At 42.4% G+C, this 23,859-nt stretch overlaps 1 protein-coding gene across 1 annotated transcript in view; it reads left to right on the top strand.

Moving 5' to 3' along the window:
• The window catches only part of lmbr1 (limb development membrane protein 1), a 34,242-nt gene extending 10,450 nt beyond the window's left edge, over window positions 1–23,792 (top strand). Inside the window, exons 6-17 of the mRNA XM_056364008.1 lie at window positions 4,222–4,348; window positions 4,745–4,813; window positions 4,916–4,980; window positions 5,315–5,387; window positions 9,192–9,281; window positions 10,420–10,496; window positions 10,981–11,058; window positions 15,090–15,163; window positions 15,470–15,560; window positions 16,208–16,274; window positions 20,153–20,314; window positions 20,877–23,792. Coding sequence (XP_056219983.1) covers window positions 4,222–4,348; window positions 4,745–4,813; window positions 4,916–4,980; window positions 5,315–5,387; window positions 9,192–9,281; window positions 10,420–10,496; window positions 10,981–11,058; window positions 15,090–15,163; window positions 15,470–15,560; window positions 16,208–16,274; window positions 20,153–20,314; window positions 20,877–20,962 — 1,059 coding nt within the window. The 3' untranslated portion in view covers window positions 20,963–23,792. The remainder of the gene's footprint in view (window positions 1–4,221; window positions 4,349–4,744; window positions 4,814–4,915; window positions 4,981–5,314; window positions 5,388–9,191; window positions 9,282–10,419; window positions 10,497–10,980; window positions 11,059–15,089; window positions 15,164–15,469; window positions 15,561–16,207; window positions 16,275–20,152; window positions 20,315–20,876) is intronic.
• The last annotated feature ends 67 nt before the right edge of the window (window positions 23,793–23,859 follow it).

Raw genomic sequence — 23,859 nt, 5'->3', positions numbered from 1 at the left:
ATGATGAGAAGTGTGTTTATTGTGGAGGGAGAGGAGGGGAAGGGGGGGGGGGGTTAGAGAGAGAGAGAGAGAAAATGTCTCGCCAAGCAAACCCGCGTGGTGTTACTAAGATACTCCTCTTTGTTGGAGCTCCACAATGGGGGCCTGGATATTTATTTCAAATCTCCTGCACATGCAGACATTTTTCCCAGGCCTTCTTTCGGGCAGGGCCAGCCGGAGAATATAAAGTGGTGTTTACATACCTTCCTTTAAGGTCACAATGTCTCCCTAAAGCTGCCTGTTACAATGTTCGTTACCATGGCAACATATTAGTTCGAGCTGGGAATTTAAAAAAGAACAAGCGAGTTGCTCAGGATTTTTTCCCCTCTCGTGACTCAGTTTTTGTAAACTAAGCAATAAGTTCTGAAACTTAACTGATTCTGTACCAGAGTTTTAGTTGTTTTTGCTGATTTTTAAAGCAAAACGTCTTCTGTCCTGCGTGTGGACTGAGTTACTCGAACGCTTTAAGAAGGGCAGAGCATTGTGTTGACAGGCTACTAGGTGTACTAGGTGCTAACATTTCTCTAATCAGAACATGCTGTCGTCACTGTAGGATTGCAAATAAAACTGGGAACCAGCATGGCTACAGAATGGCTTTTTTCAAAGAGTTTTAATGCATATCGCAATATTACTGAAGTACCACTTTCACGACAATGTTTTCTTTTTCTTGCCAACTCGCCCCCGCCCCCCCACTCGAGTTTGAACAATACGACGTGATGCCGATCATTTCCCATGCTCTCGTGTCATTGGGGCTTTATTAAGAAGTCTTATTAAGAGTCTTTAGAAGTTCATTCTGCAGCTTTACAGGGGAGGGTCCCTCTCCTCTGCTTTCTGTCTTTGACACGGTCATTGCGCTGCGGCCGACTGGTTGAAGGATACACTAATAAGGTCCTGGGCATCTGGCATGTCTTTAGCAAAGAGGGCAGTCCTTTTTGCTGGGGAGCAAAAAAAAAAAAAAAAAAGACCCTGCCCCCTCCCTCACTTATTACACTCTTGGCCCTTGTTCCACACGTCCCTGACAGTGAGCAGAAGGATGGTCCGCGGGATGATCTCTGCCACCGCCTGCTGACCTGCTAAGGATTGATGGCAGCAACTAGGAAGCTCCCGCACCACCTAACTCTCTTCCTTTGTCTGATTCCCCCCCCCCCTCATCTCCAACATCCAACACAGCCCTGGCCTGCACCTTCCCAAGAATCATCCCTCACACTTTCTCACACTTGTCCACCATTGCATTCGGCTTCCAGAGGTGAACTCTCTGCTGGATTCACCAGTCGAAGCACTACATCAAAGACAGGGGCAGATTGTGCTTTAGTTTTTCTGCAGCACAGGCTAGGCGAAAAGCTTGTGAACTGTTTCCAAGCCCTCAGCGGCTTTGTGTAATTGGGTGGATTTGGAGGTTGATGTACTTGGCTGCTCGTGTGTCTGTCTGTCTGTCTGTCTGTCTGTCCATCCGTCCGCCCGCCCGCCTTTGTGTGGCGTATGTGAATCCATGCATGTTTGTTTGGTCTTTCATATGAAGCAGTTACTTTCCTCCCTGGCCCACTACATGCATTTCTTGGAAGTCTCTCCAGGCTTGTACAACATAGCTGCAGTTAACCAGCCCCTCACTCGATGTCAGTGTGAGGATCGGGGGATGCTGAATATTTCAAAGCTGCTATATTTAGAGGTAGTTACACATTTAGAATGGCAAGAATAGAAACTTTCAGCAGGCGCTCTGAACGCCAAGGCACAGGTCTTTTTCTTTTTTTTTTCCCCCCTCCCTTCCTTCACCAGTTGACAGTTTTATCTTTGATAATGATGATGGCTTAGTTGGACTTTCCTATTTTTATACCATATTTATTTCAAAGCACACATTTTCACTTCCTTAACGTTACGATGAGGAACAAAGGTCTCAGTTTTCCCATGCACGAATAGGTAAGGATAGACAGAACTTTCAATGTGCCATGTCAGGCTTGTGGATGGATCAATGAAACCAATCAGGCCTCTCAGTTCAGTGTCCTCTTTCTCTTGTACAGTCAAATCATGTCTGACACTGTGGATTGTTCTTCCAGCAAGGCAGGAACCGGGGATGATAGTAAGGGAGGTGACAAGCATTGCTTTTGCCCTAAATGATCTGAATGGGTAATGATTTGAGTCTTATAAATGATTGAGAGACCTATCTAAAGGGAATACACCTTCAGCATGGCATGGGCAGCTTGTTAAGGTGGACTGGTGCGCTTGAGCAGGCGCACGTCCCGCCTGCGGCTTCTGCTTGTCCTGATGCATCCTTAAGAGAGCGCGTGTGGGACGTGGCTGAAGTCCCTGAAAGCATTCCTCTCTCACCTCTCTTACCTCAGGGGAACGGGATGCGCTCAGACGTTGACTCCTCTCCTCCACCAGTCTCTCTCTCTCTCTGTTGTCCTCTCTCTTTATTTCTCTCTATCGCTCTCCATCTCCCTCTTTCTTTATTCAGCGGTGTTGAGTGTTTTCCCCACTGCCCAGTTGAGTTGTGTTGTGAGATGGTTGATTGCTGCATCAGTCCAGTGTGCTCGGAGTATGTGGAGTGTGTACAAAAGAGCATGAGGCAGTCAGCAAAATTCATGTCCACGTCAGATTTGAGGCTTTATTTTTAGAATATTGATCCTCATTGTTGTTAATGGAATAATGGCACATAAACCTACAGGTTCCCCTAAGATATGTTATCACTGTAACAGATTTATTAATGTTATATTTTATTCATTCTATATTAGATATTTTAAGTTTATTTCAATTTGAGTAAAGCTTCTTTAGGGCCCATTTACTCCCTTTAACGTTACCTGTCGAGTGGCTGCAGTGTCCACCTTGGCCACACTGGGGCACTCCAGACCCTGCCCACTTTCCTCTCTGTTGTGCTAGAAAATTCTACACTCACTCACTGAGGCTTTTTCAGAATATCACCATAAGAGGAGGCGAGAGGCACGTACAGCATGTGCAGCAGCACGTATAGCGAATGGAATAATCGGCCCATGATGATGAACATCCTGGACAAATAAAGGCCCTATATCAAAGTATAGACGGGGGCGGTGACAATGGGGAAATATTAAATCGACCGAATATGTCTTTGACCCACGAAATGCGGTTTGTCAGAGTAAAAGAGATGAGAGCTCAAGAGTGAATTAGAAGACAGCTGCTAAACTGTGACCCAAATTGTAATACAAACGCTAAAGGACAGATCGTTTGGATGACAGTCAACTGTGTTGGGGAACTAAACAAACAAAAAAAACCCCTAAAAACCTTGTTTGATTTAGCGTGCAGAATTAAAACCATTTCCATTCTATAAAGTGGCTTCATGATTAACGGGGGCAACTTTCAAAGAGAGACCCCCTTCATGTACCTGTTGGCAAATACTGAACAGCAACCGCACAGTCATTATGTTAGCTGGTAACAAATTGCTCATATGTACCCAATTTAAGCAGCACTCCAAAAGGCAGAGAGCCCTTGTTATCCCGTGCCTGGTAGCCTACCTGACATGTGTATGAGAGCGCCTATCTATCTTACAGCGCTAGACGGCTCGGCTCTCCAGCAGGGCGGGAAATGGAAACTGTGTGAACAGGTAGAGGAGGACTTTATTAACCACTCAGCAGTTTGTGACCCGGAAAACCCAAATTACCCCAAACCCCTCTTGTCTGCCCAGCCCGGGACGCGACCGTGGTGCTAAGGGAGCTCCTAATCAGTCCCAGATGGGAGGCCTGCTCTTGATCGCAGACAGTAGCTGACCCAGCCAGGCTTCATGCTCCTTACAGCACCCCCCACCCCCCGCGCCCCCTCCTCTTTTTAATTTCACCTCTGCCACCACCAGCCCCGTTAGACCCACTTTATAGACTTCAATATGTGTGTATAAAAGAGCTGTTTTACACAGAAATCCGTGGGAGCGTTTATGTCATGTTTGTGTGCTGCGAATGGAAATGATGCTGTTTAGTATGAGCGAGGCAGGATGGAGTGAGGAGGGGGGACGTCTCGTAAAATGAATCTGGTTTGGTGGTTTGGATATAAAATGTAGGAAATACCACCTTCCAGCTCAGTGCAATGAACAATTAGTTTGATTAATGAGTTTTTCGATGAAACTGTGTTACTATAAACGTCTTTGTGTCTATTATGATATTGATTTCAGCTGTCTCTAAATACATTTCTCTCTTTTATGTGCACTTTTTTTTTTACTATCAGGGCATTAAGGCGCGTATTCTTGAGACCTTTGTGATGCTCTTCCTACTGGCTTTGCTCATCCTGGGCATCGTGTGGGTGGCGTCAGCACTCATCGACAATGACGCAGCCAGTATGGAGTCCCTCTACGGTACGTTTTTTCAAGGATTCTGTGTCATTTGTGTCTGTAAATCTCTTCATTGTATTTCATAGGAATAATTTGACAATTTGCAAATTACTTTTTTTTTTTTGACTCTGGCAGAGCATTAGATGAGAAGTTTTATACCCCTCTCATGACTGTGCATTACCTATAAAACTTGAGCTGCAAATTGATTAGCTTAGTTTGGCATAAAGACGCAGGGAAACATTTTCTTGGCTCACCAGCTTATCTAAAGCTAACAAATTAACAAACTCTATCTTGTTTGTTTGATCCCTTCAAAAAATCAAAATATAGAAATTGCTGGCACTGTTTCTTTAATAGTCTTTAAATGTTGAACTGTTCTTTTTATGCGTATATTTTACTAAATTCCCGTTTTTTTTTCAATAGATCTTTGGGAGTTCTACTTACCGTACCTCTACTCTTGTATATCTCTGATGGGGGGACTGCTTTTGCTAAGTAAGCCATTTAACTTCACCCCACACACACTGAAGCAAACAGAATCATAGCTGAGTGAGTAAACACACAAGCTGATCACACTGTTTTCTGTCCGCTGTGTAGTGTGCACTCCTGTGGGATTGTCCAGGATGTTCACCGTCATGGGCCAGTTGCTAGTGAAGCCAACAGTAAGTAATCATTTGGATGAAATATTTAAATATACATGGTTGTGGTTTGTAAACGGTTTGGCCAATAGAAAAAGTTGATTGAATAGTTTTAATTAAATTTTTCTTAAAAAAAAAAAAAAAAAAGACTGGTTGAACTTGAACAGATCAGCTCAGACTTGAACCCGCTTTGCTCCTCCTCTCCAAACGATGTCTGTCTTGGTCGGCCATTTACAATCGCGACAGAGGACTACAAATACATCACCAACTCATCTTCCCATCTGCCATCTCTCCAGTCCCACTTTGGGCCTAATTATAACCCATTTCATCTCTTCCTCCTCTGCTCCCTCCCCTTCAGATCCTGGAGGACCTGGATGAGCAGATTTACTGCATCCATTTGCAGGAGGAAGCCCTTCAGAGGAGATTAAACGGTATGTCTGTGGGAGACGTGTTGGCACATTATAGGGGAGGGGAGGGGTTGACTGGCCTATTGGGTGTGATGGAGCATGCCACACTGGAATCAATTAGGATTGAAAATTCAGCCATGCATGTGCACACACGCACACACACACGCACAGACAATCACAAAAGTCCACCCACACAGCCTTTTTCTACCACTGTCTTACTCTCATAACTTTCTGCTTCAGGGCAAAGCAGCCACCATGGCAAGGACCATATTTTATGTTTAGGAAGTTTTTAAGGATCCATTTAAGACACTCCAGTGCCACTGTCACTGCTGGCGAAATGATTGCCTCATTTAATGTCAGGCTTAGAATTGTAGCCTGGGTAATAGGATGGAAATTAAATCTTTTACAAGAAGTTTTGGCTTTGTCCTGTGGACATTAAAGAGCAGCGACTTTTCATTGACTTCTGAAAAGAAACCAGGAGCCCTGTGCTGTTCTCTGGACTTGGGCACAAAGGGAACTTTTAAAGAGTTTAAGGACGCTGAAGATGTTATTCTTTTAGCCTGCATTTCCTTTTCATGTCCACCCGTGTTCCCAAATTCCTTGTTTGACGTTGAATAATCTGAAAAAGCAGGAAGTATTTAGGCCGGGTTCCAAAACCTACTTTAATATTAACTCAAGCACGCAACCAAGTGTACAGATGCGAGTAAATGAAGAGGATGAGCGTCCTTTCAAACCAGGGAGGTAAGGGAGATCACTCCCTGATAACGCTTGTTTTCGAATGCTACGCCGGCCACCTCCATAGACTGCCACCTAAGCGTATGGTTCCTTAAGGCTCATTCCACACTGCAATGCTTTGAACTAAATGATAGAATAATTGTAATCTGTTCCTTATCATCCCCAAGACTGTTTGATCTTTACAAGTCACTGTGTGGCAAAAAAAAAAGTGGTCAACATCTCCATGTGTGCGCTGAGGCCAAGCTGCAATTCATTTTTGCCTGTTAAAGAGGTGGGAATTAAAGGTGAAGGAGGATGTTGACATGCATGTTTTTTTTTTTATGCACACACTGTATGTACATGCACACACACACAGTGTCCATGCTCACACATAGGTGAAACTGAAGGCTAGAGTGGTGTTCCTTTGATCTGCTGAGAGCGCTGAGTAGAAGGCAGTTCAGCAACAGTTCACAGGACACACTCCAGAGGTGAGCAATGGCGTCTTCTTGCTTCACCTGTGTTCTCTCTGCATCCAGCTCCTCGAACAGATTATCCTCTTACCCAGTTTGTGTTTGTAGATGTGCACGGTTGAGCCACATCAGTTGATGCATCTGTTTATTTATATGTCTGGGCCTTTATTGTACTCTCTCTACATGCAATTGCCCATTTGTAATGACATTGTTGATGCTTTAAGTCTTGCAGATCAGAAGGTTGTGGCTTAAATTGACTGGACATGTGTGTCTGTTTTCTTTGTCAAGGGCATGATGAACCTAATAAGTAAAATGTTTGGAGACATGCCCCTTCGAACTTCCAGATAAGCCACTAACACTCAACTTACAAGAAACTATTTTCACATTGTGCTTACACAATTGTGCACCCTTTCTTTACTGATTTTAAATGCCTTTAGATGTTGTTGCAGACAGAAAAGGTGACTGGGTTTGATTTGGTTATTGGATCTGAAACAATCAGTCAGTTAATTGATTAGTCGATTGACATAAAATGAATTTGCAGCAATTTTGATAACTGATTAATCATTTAAAATACATTTCAAGCAAAAAAATACCCACATTTGTAGATTCCAGACTCAAATGTAAACAACAATCAGGCTGTGATGGCATGATAATATGTATATAATATAGAGTTTTCACTTAGTTTCTGATCAGGTGCATTTCTTTATAGCCTCATTGCACACAGCTTTAAAGATGGTTCAAGGAACATGAAAGATACTTCTCTAGCCCCAGATCTTGACCTAGTAAAGCATCTTTGAGATGAACAATCCCAGCTGGAAGAACCTTGTTATCTACGAGTTTTGGGGAATTCAGGCTGTAACACCTAATACCTGCAAGCCGTACCCAGTAAGTGACTATTGTATCTATAGTTTCATCAGGTAATTTGGCTGAGAATGTGTTCTAAGAGTGCAATCTAATCACTAGAGCCCACAAATACACTGCAGCGCATACAGTGTGGCACACATGCTTGTCCACATTGCCCTTTCAAGACCCTGATCTGCTGATATCAGAGCAACAGAGCGCCTGTCCAGATGCTATGCGGCACAATGACCTTGCCAGTGCCTCTGTTGTCTCAGCATGGTGTTTAGCATATTTGTAGATGACGTAATTTTTCGGCTGTGGTGAAGGTTGGAGAGGATATGTTGAATTACTCTGGGCCTTCCTGGCTGCCAGAAGCCTCACTCAGCATCTCTGCCTCGCTGTAACTCAGTCTTTTACTTGATGCTGCCAGCAGAAGGAGAAGGATATATTTAACTTCAGTTTGGAATGATGTCATTGGAGATACTGCAGTTGAGTTTCTCACTATTTTACCCTTCTGCTTGGAACAAGTGACGATATTGTTCTTTGTCTTTACTTAGATCTGCTACTTTTCATGGCTGTGAAGAATCTACTTTTCATTTGATCAATGATTTATCTGTGCTTGGTGATGTGTAAGGCCATGTTTGGATATGTTGTGCACTTAGGTGATAGATTAGTTCACTTGCGGCTGAGCAGATTTGGCTACCCTGAGGCAGTTCAGTGTTCAGTTCGTCTCTGGAGGAAAAAAAAAAAACTGTTGAACTGTCCGTGACATTTCCTGTTGTGTTGTGACTGCATTTGCTCGGAGGGTTCAAACTTTCCCCTGCTTAGATCCCGGGACAGGTATCTGCGAGGGCACAGACAAGACTGTTAACTCTCTCTCTCCCCGTCTATCTCCCCTCTTCTGCCTACTTAAACCCATCCAGACAGGGCGTGTCATAATGACAGAGGGAAGAAAAAGGTTTGATCAAAGTGATTGGTCCCTCTCTCTTGTAACAAGATGAAAGATGGTATTTTTATTGCACGCTAGTAACACTGTAACACTGAACTAATTGGTCTTGATCTGCCAATCACCCCAGGGGATGCAAATGGATACTCTTCCACTTTGGCTCTGAGGGGCCTCTACGCTAGTGCGTCAAGCTGGAAGGAAAACAGAGTAAAATAGATAAATTAGCCTTAAATGAGCTGGCCTTGTGGTTTTCCTGGAGAATCCCTTGCTGTCTTCTCCAGCCCACTCAACCAGTTGTGGCATGCGCTAGACAGCTCCTGACACAAGAGATTATTTTTACTTGTTTGAGATCACATTGTTATGTTCTGAGCAGGATTACTTGTTTTGATGGGGTTGCTTAATAAAGAGAAGTCAAATACCATACGCTAAGGGAAGTTAACATCCTCTTAATAAGGACACCATCTTCTATTTTTTTTTCTGTATGAGAAGTGTCTGAAAATACTGTTCAAGAGTTTCTTCAGTGGCCCTGGCAGATGCAGTATATACATCACACAAAAACTTTAGTATCTTATCTGTTTGAACAACATTAATTGACTGAAAGAAATTAATTGCCTGTTTTGATAATTGATTCTTTGTTTTGGCTGTTTAGTCAAGAAAACAAGCCAATCTGGTTCAAGTGTCTCAGACAAGACAGTTTTCAAATTTGAATATTTTCGGGTTCTGGACTGTTTTCATAGACTTAGCTATTAATGAAATTGGCAGATTAATCAATAATGAAAATAATTGTTAGTTACAGCCCTAAACAACATCGGATCATGCAACAAATTGAATTAATGTCAATGATTTCTCTCTCCGCAGGATCGTCCTCATACACTTACACTCGAGGAAGCTTTGCTCATCAGCTCAACAAAGAACTGGACAATATTAGAAATCAGAGAAATAAATTGGGTAAGTGTTTGTATTCTGTGACACGTCTGATATATTTTGTCTTAAAACCTTGAACTGCCATGGAAATATATGCCAAAGGAATTAGCTTTTTACATATTGCTGACAGGCAGCCGCTTTCTCTCCGTCTGCCTTAATTTCTTAATTTGGACTTGGACCAGAACAGCCTGATAATTTTCCATCCATTTTAGGATATTATAAATGAGGCTTGAGCCTTTTGGGGAGCAGGGTGGGGGGAGGAGAGCACAAAGGCACTTAGGATATTGGACAAGATGCAAACTTTATATTGTAGCAAGCCTTTTAGTGATGTCATTAATTTAGAAGGATGGTGCATATAAAGTGCACTTGGCAAACTTCTCGGGCAGGCAGGGTGGGTGCACTTTGAGAATAAGGAGGACTAACAAGGTTGGAAATAGAGAAAGAAAGTCAATATGCTAGGACTAGAGGGCAGTCAGATGCATATTGTAAGAGGACTGTGGATGTCCATAACAGAAGACATAGTGCACGCGGTCTACAGGCTGTCATCAGTGTCTACAAACATGACTGATGATCTGTGGAAATAAGATGAAGATGGAAGAGATAAACTTTAAATGTTTCATCTAGCTTGGAAGAATTAGACACATTAGTTGCCCACCACTTGCTCGCTCGCGCACACACACACACGCATGCACGCACGCACGCACGCACGCACGCACGCACGCACATTCTGACCAAAATATAAATCACAGAATTAATTTTGCTGCGTTTCTTTTCATCCAGGATTTATTGTTGTTTCCACTAATTAAGGCAATGATGAGTGTGGCTAATTAAAGAGGAAGAGCATCATTTTTGAAGGTTATGAAATGTATATTACCTGGCAGGGAGGGGGCAGGGGGTTGCAATGAGAGGTGAGATTGTGTTTGGTACACGCACTCACGATATGTTTTACCAAACCATGCTGTACAAACCCTGTAAATAAAGCCAGAGGGTTTGAGGTTTCAGTAGTTGTCTTTGATGAACACATTCATTAACCGGTGGTGGAAGGTGGTTTGTAATGGAGGAGATTAGCTCATCATTGAATCTTGCTATTAGGGAGTTGGCTCTACATATATTTCTGAAGACAAACAACCTCACACTTTGTCTCACTCTCATTTCCTCTCAGAGAGAAGAAAGAAGGCATCAGGTTGGGAGAAGAACTTGCTGTATCCCATAGTGATGCTGATCCTGCTCTCAGGAACGGTGAGTGCTGAGACTGACCTATCATTAAGCCCCAACTGTTTACTCATGGCGTATACAGCCTGGCTGGTGGCCATAGGGACTAACACTGCACCTCAAACTCCATCCTCTTACAGTTTTCCCACAGTGTCTGGGTGGGGAAACCACTTTTGTTTAATAGCTGTTTAAGACAATGCTGAATAGCCACCTGCAACAACTGTGATTTTCAATAGATTATAGTGTGGGAATACTATTTACGCCGTCTGATATTGTTAGATAAGGCAGAAAGGCCATGTGAGACGCACGGCACGTGCATCAAACAACCCCCACATTGTTCAGGTTTTGAGAAGCTTAATGTTGGAACCGTTAACAATCACAAGATGGTTATTATGCATTACCATACTTAAGGATCAGCAAGGCCTCTACAATTCAATTATACCATGATGCTGGATACTTTTTATAATTATACCATGTGTAAACAAATCTTTACCTTCCTCTCTGTCTGCAGACAATCTCAGTTCTTATGGTGGCACTGAATATCCTCTACCTTCTAGTGGATGAGACTGCCATGCCCAAGGGATCCACAGTAAGCCTACTGTCTACCTGCACACACACACATACACACAAACACACACACACACACCACAGACCTGCCATGTTCCTGGCGGAGACATAAGTCAAATTCCGGATATGCTCAGGTGCATGCTGGAAGAAAAGGCCCGACCAGATGTTAATCAGGCCCCAACCTTGTGCCTCTGGTTTTGTTTTGGAAGCTCATTGAAAGTCATTTCACAGCAGTGTGCAGATTCAGTGAGCTAGCTACGTGTCTCAAGTCAACAGTGGGTGAATAAGCTGCTTTTCCTCCCTTCTGCGAAGGCGGACAGGGCCAGGTGAAGGGCTCTCACTGTGAGGCAGACTAACTGCGTGTGGAATGGCTCTCAGAGATTTACATCTCCGCCTAACATGCAATGTGTTTTAAGCTCTTCTTATCTCTTCTCATCTGCAGTGACAGAGGTGCGTGCGTGCTTGTGCTTGCGCGCTTGTGTGTGTGTGCGTTTGTGGTTGCATTCTTGTCTGAAAGGGGGCAACATAATGTATCCTATTTCTCCCTCATTTAATTTCGCGTCTTGCGGGCAACTGACAGAGCTGCCCTCAACATTCCAATTATTTTATTGAGCAGAGATGTTTTCTTTGGCATGACGCATCTCAGAAAATCCCCCAAATTACACTTGTCATGCAGGTTGAAGCTGTCCTCCCTGACAGTGTGGCCCCACTAAATGGTTTATGCGTTTGTTGAGCTGGATGGAAGCCACACCTCTGATCTCACACCACTATAAGGAGAAGGGAGGCGAGGGGTCTCATCCTCCAAAATAATCGATATGGTGTGCATCTATCCATCTATCCACCTGTTAACCCTACCCTCCAGCTGTCAAACTCCTTCCCTCTAGCGCAGAAATTCCCTCAAAGTTACCTGCATAATGTCTGGAAGGAGATAAGGGCAGGGGAGGGAAAGTGATATAAAGAAGTGGAGAGCGCGGCTGGTTTAAGGTTCTGTCGGAGCAAAGAGACTCAGACTGTGGGAAAGTCAAATGAGGCCCTGATGTGCTGATTGTTGTGGGGGAGGAGCACAATGGAAGTGCCCTGTCAATGTTTGTCTTCCCCTCTAACTAAGCATCCCTCTGTAGTTCTTAGCATACTGAGCAGTGCCCCGCTCAACTTTACAGAGCGGAGGACGGAGGTGGAGGAGGATGATGGGGAGCAATATGAGAAGAAGAAGCAGGTGGATGGAGAAGAAGAGAATGCAAAGATGCTGTAGAAACAACAAGGGGGAGGAGGGGTGGGGAGACTGGAGCTGCCTCTGTCAAAGGACACGGTGTTTTACAGCTTGATGAACAAGCACTAAGAGGGACCAATAAAATTGTTACTGCAGCCCCTCCTGTTTGGCAGCCACCACACTTGACACTGTATTTTGTAAAATGGACAATTAGCTACAACTGGACTGCAATTTTCACCTCACTAAAGTTGCCCTTCAGACTTTCACTCACATAAGCACCTTAACTGCGACTTCTCGACTTCTGTCTGATGACCCTTTGTTCCATGCCTGTTTACATCGTTACCCAATGGTTAACTAAGGCGAAAATAAATGTCAACATTACCACTTGAAACTTCCATCATACCGATCGACTGAACTGCAGACCTATTTACTTATTTTTATTTGTATACGTGTATACAAGCAGTCCAACCACATCCATTCTGGCCATGGCAAACAGTATGAGCTTTAATCCCACTGCAGTTGAGACATCTCAATATTGTCATCAATCCACTCACTGGCAATATAAAAACTAATTATGGGAAATTCATTCTTGAAATAAGAAAGAATTTGACAAGATGGTCTTAAAGTGAGAGTGAATGTACCAGTGGGACTACCGTTGTTGCCAATAAATGTCCGTAGCTCTACAGTGAAGAAATGGAAAAAAAATGACGATGACATTTTTATGGCAAGATAAAGTAGAATTAAATACATGTAACTGCTACAGTTAAAAGTCATGGTTTAACTTGTAGCTTTACTTATAAATGACTAAAGAAACAGCCACAATATGGTGATATTGGAGCGAACAGGATTCCAGACTGCGCCTTTGGAATCTCTAGTATTACTGATTCAGACATCAGAGAAGAGGGTAAAACTACCAGGGTATTTATTATTGTTCTTGACAAATGGTTTTGAATATAACAGTCTGTTGTGTGATGCAGAGATGAGTGGTGCTACTGTTGCAAAACTAGGCAGTATGCTCTGTGTCAAATAAGGTCTCTTGACCAAGGTCATAGCCCAGCTGAAAGTAAGCGTTGCATGTGTCGATCACCTTGATCACTAGGTACCTAAAGTTAATAGCGCCTCCTGTATATTATATTTACTGTGTTTTTATGACTTTTTCTTCTACTCCTACCATATGTGTGAACTGGGGAAATATCTGGTGGGCAAGTAGGTAAGGATTAGGTTTACTATGTTTTGTATGTTAAAATAAAGCAAGTTAAACAAAGCTACCATTACTTACAGGACCCCCCTGAGATCAGATGGCCACAACATGATTCGTAGTTCTGTACGTGTGTGTGAAAGGTGCTGACAATCTTGCCAATGTGCAGGTATTGCACAAATGCAATGTGTCTTGCTGACTGAGCGGTGGCAGGCAGTACAGACGTGTATACCCCCCACCCACCCACACACACACCCACCATCTCTTTCACACACACGAACACACACTCCATCACCCTTCCTGCTACTGGAATGAAAAGAAGTAAAGAGTTGAAAGGAGGCGTACTGTGAAAGCTAGCTGTCCTTAGTGTGCGCATAGACGCATATGCGCGCGCACACACAGACACACACACACACACACACACAAACACACACACACACACACACACAGAGCCTTAATGCATGCTCGCCCGCCCTCCATTAATAAATGACATCAGATGCTGTCTGCTAATTCCCTGTGTAAGAGAGAAAGAGCACTGCACCATGGCTCTGCAGTAAGCTCCTAGGGATGACAGTTGCATAAAAAGGCATGAAACAACCTGCCAGGCTTTCCTTTTTTCTTCAGGCTCTTTTACAAAACAAATCAAGATAAGGACACTCAAGGTGGGTAAGAAGAAATAAAATACAATAAAAAAACATATAAATAACGAACTAAAAGTACATACTCTAGATGTTTACTGTGTAATTGTGATACATATTGGTATTGCCAGAATAGTAAATATTGTACATGAGCATTGCACCTCAATGTTAGTGGTTGTACTGTAATAGGCTGTATATTATTCAGTAGTATTGTACTGTACAGTTGTATCTGCATATGATCTTGCACATCTACAAGATCTGAATGTGAAACCGTAAGTTTGAGGCAGTTTTTTTTTTTTAACAGCATTGAGCTGTAAATAAGTATGATTTCTAACTTGTATAGGTTGACAGTGAGCAGTTCGGTCACTTCTTACTTGTGGACATAATGTGTAGTACTGTAGGTGCCCTGCACAACACAGTGATCAACACTGGTGCCCAGTCCAACAAAAGCAAATACCTATGAGTTGACGAGAAAGATTCTTGGTATGTGCAGTGTATGTAGATGAATGTCTTTCTACTGCTCGTTTCAAAAGGGGTTTAGGGGTTGAGGGTGAGAGTGTGGGTGGGTATGTGTGTGTATGTGTGTGTGTTGGGGGAGGGGGGGGGGTGTCTAGTATGTTTGCTGAAGTATTTGTTTTGTTGTTTTTATGTTTTTGGCGTGCTTTCAGCCTGTACACTCTTCTTACCGTAAGCAATGTGCCGTTTTTGTTTGAACACCTGTTCACATATTGTATGATCGACAGTGATTTGAAAAGAGCCTCTTTCATCTTGTTCCATTCATTACTTTGCCAATTTGATTCTGTCTTTCCCAAGTGGGGAAATTCTTCATGCACCGCGTACTTACTATGCAGGATTTCTGTAATTGCATGTGTGTGCAACTGCCTGCAGTGCTGTCGTTTCCCATTTTCTTTTTTTTTCTTTTTTTTTTATTTGTGATGTGTTTATATAAGATTGGTGTGTGATGACATTGACTAACCAAGTTTTATGTCTATATCTCCATCATCCAGGACCGAAACATTGGGAACACTTCTCTCTCCACATTTGGCGTGGCTCATGCAGCGCTGGAGATCATCCTCATGTTGTATCCTTTTAGTAACCCCCACCCCCCCCACCCCCCACCCCACCACCACCACCACCACCACTTCCCCCTTTGTCTGTGGCCGGAGTAGTATGCTCCATGGCCAAGAGCAACATTGTCCAGCCAGCTTTGTTTATCCAGGACATAGTTCAGCCAGACACCTTCCGGAAGACATGTGCTGCTGTTTCGTCACCTTTTATCACAGGTGAAAAGGTGCAGACTTGGGATACTTATAAGAGACAACTGAATGAAGCTGCTTTGCTTCCAGCAGAGAAGTGTTTGTTGGTCCTTGATTGATTTGCCAAACAGCTACTTGATGGTGTCTTCTGTCGTTGGCTTCTATAGCCTGCGTGTCTTTGAGGGACTCACTCCCAGGAAGGATGACACAACCATGACAACGGTAAAGATGGGATTGAAGGACAGGGGGTGGGGTGATGTGAGGGAACGGGTGCTGAGATTGCTCCTGAGGTGCTGATGTGTTTGGGACCCCCTGTGTTTCATCTCTTTCCTCTTTTTCCCCCCTTCTCTCTCCCGCCTTCCTCTCTACTCCGAACTCCTACTGCTCGCTAATGTTCTCCTCAGGGCCCCTCAATGGCTTTAGTTGATCTGTCCAATATTTGTTTGTGGGTTGCGCAAACACTGGCAAAGTGCAAGCTCCTTTCTTGTACATCAGAGGGAGAGTGGAGTTTTTGGGGGGTGACATGGGGGTGGAGGATGTGTGCTCTGTTTGGCCCATAGTGCCACCTATTCACTTGGTAATGAGTTTGGGAGTGGTGAGGCTTGTTAACTAGCCATGACGCTCCAGTGAAAGGACTTGAAAGGACAATGGACAGAACCTGGTAATGAGCAACTTCAGACGTACTAATTGTACAATATGTGGAACCAATTTAACATCAAGTGGTGTGCGTGTACATGTGTGGCCATGTCACTGCTGAAACTGATGGCGCAAGTGGTGCTTTTTCCTCCCACTTCTCATAGTTTCCTCCCTCAAAACCTGTACGTTAATGTTCCTGAGAGACAAGTTTGATTATCTGTTCTGATTTTTAGATCATTGGTTGCTGTGTGTCAATCTTGGTCCTGAGTTCAGCCCTGCCAGTGATGTCCAGAACGCTAGGTGAGTACAGGAGTGCGTTTGTCTGCCTGTATAAGAGAGTGGGCATGCTAATTTCCTTATTCACACCTAGTATGCACCAATTAAATGTCCAAAGCAATAAATCAACATTTTGGGAAGTAGGGGTTTTCACTTCCATGATGGGCGTTAGAGGAGAAGGTTGATGACAATCTGCTGTCTATCCACTAAATATGAAGCTACAGACAGCAGCCAGTTAGCTCAGCTTAGCTTAGCATAGTGACTGGAAACAGGGGGAACCAGCTAGCCTGGCACTGTCTCTATGTAACAAAATCCAGCGATCAGCCCCTCAAGATCACTAATGAAGTTAAATCAAAAACCAAGGAAGGACCAAACAGAAACTAAAGTCGCCATGCCCAACAAAGAAATAGTTCTGCAAGACCAAGACCCCATAAAACTGCAACTCGTCGTATATACATATAAAACAACAACAACAGATAAAACATAGTGAGCTTTAGAGGAGCTGGTAGGTGGACTTTTTAACCTTCGCACAGAGCCATTTCTCAAAATGTCAAAAAATTTCTTTAGGATATGTGTAGGTTGAACTGAGGTGTCATAATGACCTTGCCACAACCAACCAGAGAAAGTAAATGCTCCTCCCCCACAGCCGTATTCAGTACTGCCACCAACACCAGACCATTAAGGTTAGCAAGTTGAATTCTCCTATAGTTTCCCATAGTGACGTTAGAAAGGAGTGCAGGGAGAAGGGGTAAAAATGACAGGAGTAGCACCATCACAATGGCACTAATAAACATGCAGAGTGCAGAGCACAGCTGTTCAAATAGCACTAGTGTGTGTGTGTGTGTGTGTATGTGTATGTGTATGTGTGTGTGTGTGTGTGTGTGTGTGTGTGTGTGTGTGTGTGTGAGTGAGTGAGTGTGTGTGTGAGAGACCAACAGAGTGGGAGAATGGGACGGAGCAAGCATACAGTGACTCATTGGGAGCTTTACAAAATATCAACAGGTTCTGCTTTGTGACACTGAATAGATGAAAAGGAATAAATGCATGAGACTGAGTTGGAGGAAAAAAAAGCCTCCCAGCAAAGAAAAAAAAAAGACATGGAGAGTTGAGTGTGACGAAGTGAGATGTTAAGAGACAAGAAAGGGTTTTGTGTGCTGATGTTAGGTGTTTTTTTGTGCTTGTCTCTGTGTCAGTGTGGGAAGTATGCACTGTACAAGAGAATAAGGAACTATATACTACTACACAACAGTATGCTGAATTCTGCCTGTTTTAACAATCTAGTGAGAAATATTGTTGTACCAAATATCAGAATCAGCTCCCACACAGGTCACGGTTGTTTGGACACTTCCAATGGAAAGGCTGTTTTAGGTTGCTGACTGGCTGGACTTTATAGCTTTTAAAAATCAGCTGAGTGTGCTGATAGTTTTTTGTCTAACCAGTGGTTAAAATAAAAAGTTTTCTTTCCCAGTGAACAATCTTGTGCTTTTGGGAGCAGTTTCTTTTGACAAGTTATCTGTTTCAGTGGCTCAGTGTAAACTCAGCAGTTATTGCAGTTAATCACCCCACCCACCACCTGACAGTAATACCCAGTTACAGGTAGTATATGATCACACATATGAATGCCCGTGCTGTTACTGTATTTAGCTTGGATTTTAACAAAAGTAGTATTATATGGTGAAATGGTAGTATTTATATAGTTTAAAATGTATTTAAGTATTTCAGTCAAACGGGTTTGTTACTTTGCTTTTTGGTGGGAATTCATTGGCTTTAGTAGAACGGATACCATAGAGAGCTGACAGGACAACAGTGGAACCTGGCTGGTTGCTGCCATTATACGATCAGTGTCTTAAAACCGTACACCACCAGAACATGCCATGTTAATTTGTCCTTGACATGATGGCTTGTAACTCATTAAGAACCAGCTTTTCTGTTGAGATCTTTTAAAACTGTTAAGCAATGACAATCTTAACTTTACTTCACATACAAGGATGGAAAAAAAAAAACAATCTCGCTGTGCCATATAATCCTGATGAATCAGACATACACATCTTGGATTCATGGCCAACTGCGTGCTAATGTCTCCAACTCTGCCACTGTACCCCTGACATTTCAAATGCCAACAATCTTATTACCCCCAATTAGATTTTCTCAAATTACCAAACCAAGATCAAAACCTCTGGCATTAGAAATGAATTTAGCCAGACCACAGTGGCAAGCTGTATTGACTGAGGTCTCCATCATCTCTCTCCCTGTCTCTTCACAGGCAATTTTGTTAAAGGTCCTTGATGCTTGCAAACTGCTTACTGCCGCTGTAAATACATCTCTCAAGACACTGAATCGATTGGCCAATCTAATTGACGACAGAGGTTGTGAAGATGTTACAGGAGAATTGGAAGGTCCAGAGACCAGGGTTTCTTCACTCTCACACATCCCAATATCATTTCTGCACACAGATGACTGAGGAGAAAATTATTGTGGTGCATAGATTTAACATATTGATGCATTACATTCCTTGGTCAATGTTGCATGAAAAATTAACATCAAGATGTGAATACTATTAGTAACTTTAAATACAATTGTACAAGACAGCTTATTTATCTCCCTACATTAAATTGTTATTGGATGGTACAGCTAGCTCATCTTGCGGTAGGGTGCAGGAACATGTGGATTGACAGGTCTAAACGGATAAGCAGGAAAACAATAGGGCGCCGATGGCTTTCCAGGCAGCGTGTGAGCAGCTGTTACAGATGGTTTGAAATTGGTCTAGCAGTGTGGAGCTAAGAGGAGCCTGCAGGAGAAACTGCTCCTTTATCTCTGTCTGAAGGTCCTGGGAGAGAGATGTCCACCTGCACCTTTGCTGCTATACTTAGTCACCCATTCTGTCATCTTCCATAGGGAACAGTCCTACAGTACAGTACTGCTAACCAAGATGCGGTCAAGTGACGAAAATAAGCATAAACTTTGCAGTGCAATGGTTGTATGTTTAAGTCTGAATACATTTGTTTCTGTCTCTCTGAAATAAGATACATAAACTTTTAGGTTGTGATGGCAGCATTGTTACTATATTTATCTATTAAGGCTAAAAAGTAAGAGCTAAATATTAAATATACTGTACATATCTGTTTCAGGTTGTGAGGGTAACCTTTTGATTCTTGGGTTGAAATCTGCTAGAAATTGTGCAATCGCTGCGTCACAGACAAGATCTGTGCGCTTATTGTTTGAATTTGATGTGTCATCAGCTCTGTGGCTGACTCAGGTGGATTTGTCTACAGGTGACTTTGATTCTGTGGAAGAACTGGGAATGGCTTTCTTATTTTGGCCTAATGGGATCACAAACATAAAAATGGACATGATGCACATAGGTCTTGGACCCAGAATGCAAAAAGTATCCTTTCAATCAGTTACATCAAGGCTACCTCAGTTTAGTAATTATTTTTTTCCCTTTTCACACTGATTTAACCTGCGACACACATGAGATTGTTTTTTTGTTATTCATGTAATTCAAGCTCTTCTTTCAGGTTGAGCATTTGTTCTTGTTGAAAGAGCTGGACTATTGGAGAGAGACACTTTTCAAAGTGCCTCAACTGCAGACAGAAAAGACTAAAACCTACCTAGATTGTCACATTTGCAGCAGCCCCAGGCTTTTGCTGTGAAGAATTTTGCTTAAGAACACAATACTCTCCTTGTCAAGGGTGAACCTCACTTCCTGCCTTTTTTTTTGTTGTTTTGTTTAGTCTGGAATTTGTAATAATTTGGACCTCAGGGGAAATAATTATCATTTATCACACCTTTTTATAAAGAGTCATTACCGAGCTAGTAATTGCATTGTCATAGTTCTGTATAAGGAATAACGTGTTGATTTGCTTTCTAACCAGTCATTTGTTGTGTCACTCTCTTCACAGGTATCACCAGGTTTGATCTCTTGGGAGACTTTGGGCGATTTAATTGGCTGGGGAACTTTTACATTGTCCTTTCATACAACATGCTGTTTGCCGTTGTGACAACACTTTGTCTGGTGAGAAAATTCACCTCAGCAGTACGGGAAGAGCTCCTAAAGGCCTTAGGTAAATTTTTCTATTTATCTATTTGTTATTCATGTATTCCGAGGCTTTTTAGTCCCTTTTGATATACTACGACATACTAGCTCCAGCGTGCACCACATATTCTTTCATTGCAGTGTTGCAATGTTTGAATATTTCCTTTGATATGATGGATGTTGTGTAGACTATAAAGCAGTCTTATTTGTAATAAGACTTTGACTACTTAATTTCATCCTAATTTTTAATCCACAAAGGTTCAGTCTGAAACACAGAGAGCAAAAACCTATGCTGTGGCTTTGGAGGGAGATAGTGTTTATTTCTCTCAGACAGCACGACCTGGAGTGACTAAATGGGAAAAAATTGCAGCGAGATCCAATGTGCTGGGGGACTGACATGTGACAGAGGATGGGGCTAGTCTCAAAGGCTTGTGGTGACAGGCCCTGGATGTTTGATACACAGGGTGGGATAGGGTTAGAAAATGTCAGACAGAAGGACTGAGGGGAAAAAAAGCACATCAATACTTCTGTCTAAGTGAAAGTCTGAGGCTTTTTAATGAGATTTCTCTCCCTTATCTCCTCCTGCCCAGGTCTGGATAAATTGCAACTGTCAAACAGCCCCACGGACCCTGAATCTGGGAAGCTCTCGGCCAACGGGCATCAGAAAACTCTGTGAAAGGGACGACAGATCAACACACACAGGCACGCACACGCATACACACACACACACGCACGCACACACACACACACACACACACACACACACACGCACACCCACACCTTAGCATAGCCAAAGGGAGATTTCAACAGTACTGCCTGACTGCTGAAAGGTGAAAGGGATTGGAAGGAACTTAATAAACCCAGGCAGTGTCTGACGGATGCTGCAAATGGAGGCTGAGAGCAATTTAGCTTCGTGACATTCCATCCTCTGCATCTCGGATGGAAGCTGGGACAGAGCCAGGGATGCGACTGAGGAGTGAAATAAACTGGCATCACTGCAGTGACCTTGATGTTGACCTCAACTGCGACTGTGACTTTAAACCACCCGTCTCTTGCTTCAGGACACTCTTTCCCCCCAGCATTGCTACTTGGTATTCTTCTACAACCGCCTCAAGCTGCACTAGACAAAAGCAAGAGGGTATGGCAGGTGAAACAATGCACCTTCTGTCTTTTTTTTAAGTCTTACATCTAACTAAAAGGCAGTGGGTTCTTTTTCCATCACACTGCTCTTCCACTGTATTCAGCATAGTAAATAGGCCCCCACAGTTCCGTTAGACTCATTTTCTAATGTCAGAATGTCCATGGTAATCGATGAGCACTTGCAGTTTATGGTCTCTAATCGTTGGTCGCTAATTGCTGTGTGAACTGGTACAGGCATGATAAGGTGAAAATTTGTCATTTTTGATTTAAGCTCAAAATGTGAAAATAACAAAATGTGCTTTGTGAAGTATGAAAGAAGTCACTTATTCACACTCATCACAGCCAGTACGTAAAACTGCACAGAATCAATACAGTTCACATTGTATGCATTGGCACTGTCGTTACTGATAGGCCTCAGATTTTAGCACTCATGCTGTCATTTGTCTTTTTTATTTGGCTTTACTCAAGTGCGCTTTAACTTTATTGATGATGTCATTAGTTTGTATGAAGTAGGGTAAGAACTTTTTTTTTAGGTGCTCCAGATTTGACTTGAGCTAATCTACAAATGAGAAACTATATGGGAGTTTTATTCACTTCAGTCCCAATGAGCAGGATGCTTTAGTGCATTTGGAGCTGAGCCTGTGGTTGTATTTCCTAAAATTTTATTATGCATATGGTAAGAAAATGTCATCATATTTTTGCTGATCCCCCCAAAAAAATATTTTAAATTCACAGGGCACAGAAAGATTCATCAGATTTGTCTTTTTTGCAAATGTTGTATTTACATGTACATATTATATTGTGTTTCATACCTCTTTTGCATTATTTGGATGTAAATATTGGGTTCTCAGTGAGCCCACTGAGGGGCTGACTCACTAAGCAAACTGTATTTTGTTGGACATATATTTTTTTTAATAAACATCTAAATCAAAGGCAAACCTGTAACAGTCTTCACATACAGAGTGCATGAGTGAAAAATGTGTGCAGATGGTAGAAAGACTTGGTGACTCAGGCCCCACTTACATGTCGTCGTATTGCTGCATAATCTTCTGAACTGTGATGTTCTTTGTGTCCAGAACCACCTTAAATGCCTTATACGACAAGTATCTCACAGGCTTAATGTTAAGGTTGTTTCTTGTTCCGTGTAGTCTGTCTATGTGCATGTAAATAAGTGTACATGCACATGTACATAAGTGTACATGCACATTGTTTGTCTCTTGACAGTTCCACTGTGATCCCCTGTACACCACTGAGTTTCTAGTCTAAAGCCAGCTACATATAACGTACTTTTTTTTTTGCCATGAATGTTGTCACAGACTCATTCATTACCCATAAAACTGGAGCACTTGCTAGGATTGAGTTGAGTGGTCAAATGATGTTGTTTTTACGGTGTTATAGATGTCATGTGTTTTTATGGTGACTAATATGACACGATGATGACAAAAGAAAAGGAAATAAGAACATTTTGATCTATATATGCATTTAAAACTTTTGTTTCTCAGGACAGGGAATGTTTTACATCAAAGCTGTCTGCCATTGGTTGTTGCTATATTACAAAGACTGGATCGAAGGACAAATTCTCAATCAAACAACTGATAGTAAAGTCAACTTCCCAAGTGAGCTAATTGGACCTGAGAAGGGTGGGCTGTACATGTAACGGTTCTTACCATCCCAAAAGCAGGACCTGGTTTCTAATTTGAAAGATATCATTGCAAGAGTCCAGGTTACCCAAATTCTTTACTAACAGAAACGTTTGGTAGTTTTCTAGTATGTTGTATGCTATTTCATGCTCATACTGCTATCTTCAGCTATTTTATTGATGTTAGGAGCATGCTGATCATTAGATACTGTGAAAAATCAATATGGCACAAAGTGATATGGTAAAGCAAAAAGGATAAATATAAATAAAAGGATTGTATTACATGATCTGGCTGAACTACAATCACCAAAATGGCTCAATGGATTTTATACATCTCCTTCACAGTTGTGCTTCCATCCACTCAGCTGCAGGCTGTGGTAACACTGGACTCTGGCGGGGAAGCATCACACCCCTAATAACACATCACAATCATACTCCTCACAGTAGCTTCTGAGGTGAGAGCTGATGGGTCTGTTTTCTATTCAAGTAAGCTTTTCTGGTTGCCTTTATGGTACATCTGTGTTGTGTGGGGGGTTCAAAAGTTGAGAGTTGGCCTGTAGTGTAAGTGAAGCAGCTTTTATTTCTGTCTGTCTGTCAGTTGGTCTCTGCATGTAATTTTTGGTACATGTCTTGTGAATGTATTTTTTTACAATTTCTCAGTTTGCTAAATTTATGTTGTTATTTTTGATGTTTATGTGTTTGCAAATAAAAGTAGAAAATGCTTCAACATCTTTTCATTTATCATTGTAGAATATACTGTAGGTCGTGGTGAAAAATGTCTTGAATTAATATTT

The sequence above is a fragment of the Seriola aureovittata genome, chromosome 20 (assembly GCF_021018895.1).
Source record: "Seriola aureovittata isolate HTS-2021-v1 ecotype China chromosome 20, ASM2101889v1, whole genome shotgun sequence".
Classification (NCBI taxonomy): Eukaryota; Metazoa; Chordata; class Actinopteri; order Carangiformes; family Carangidae; genus Seriola; species Seriola aureovittata.
The sequence above is the reverse complement of the archived record's forward strand: the minus strand, read 5'-3'. Positions and strand labels throughout refer to the sequence as shown.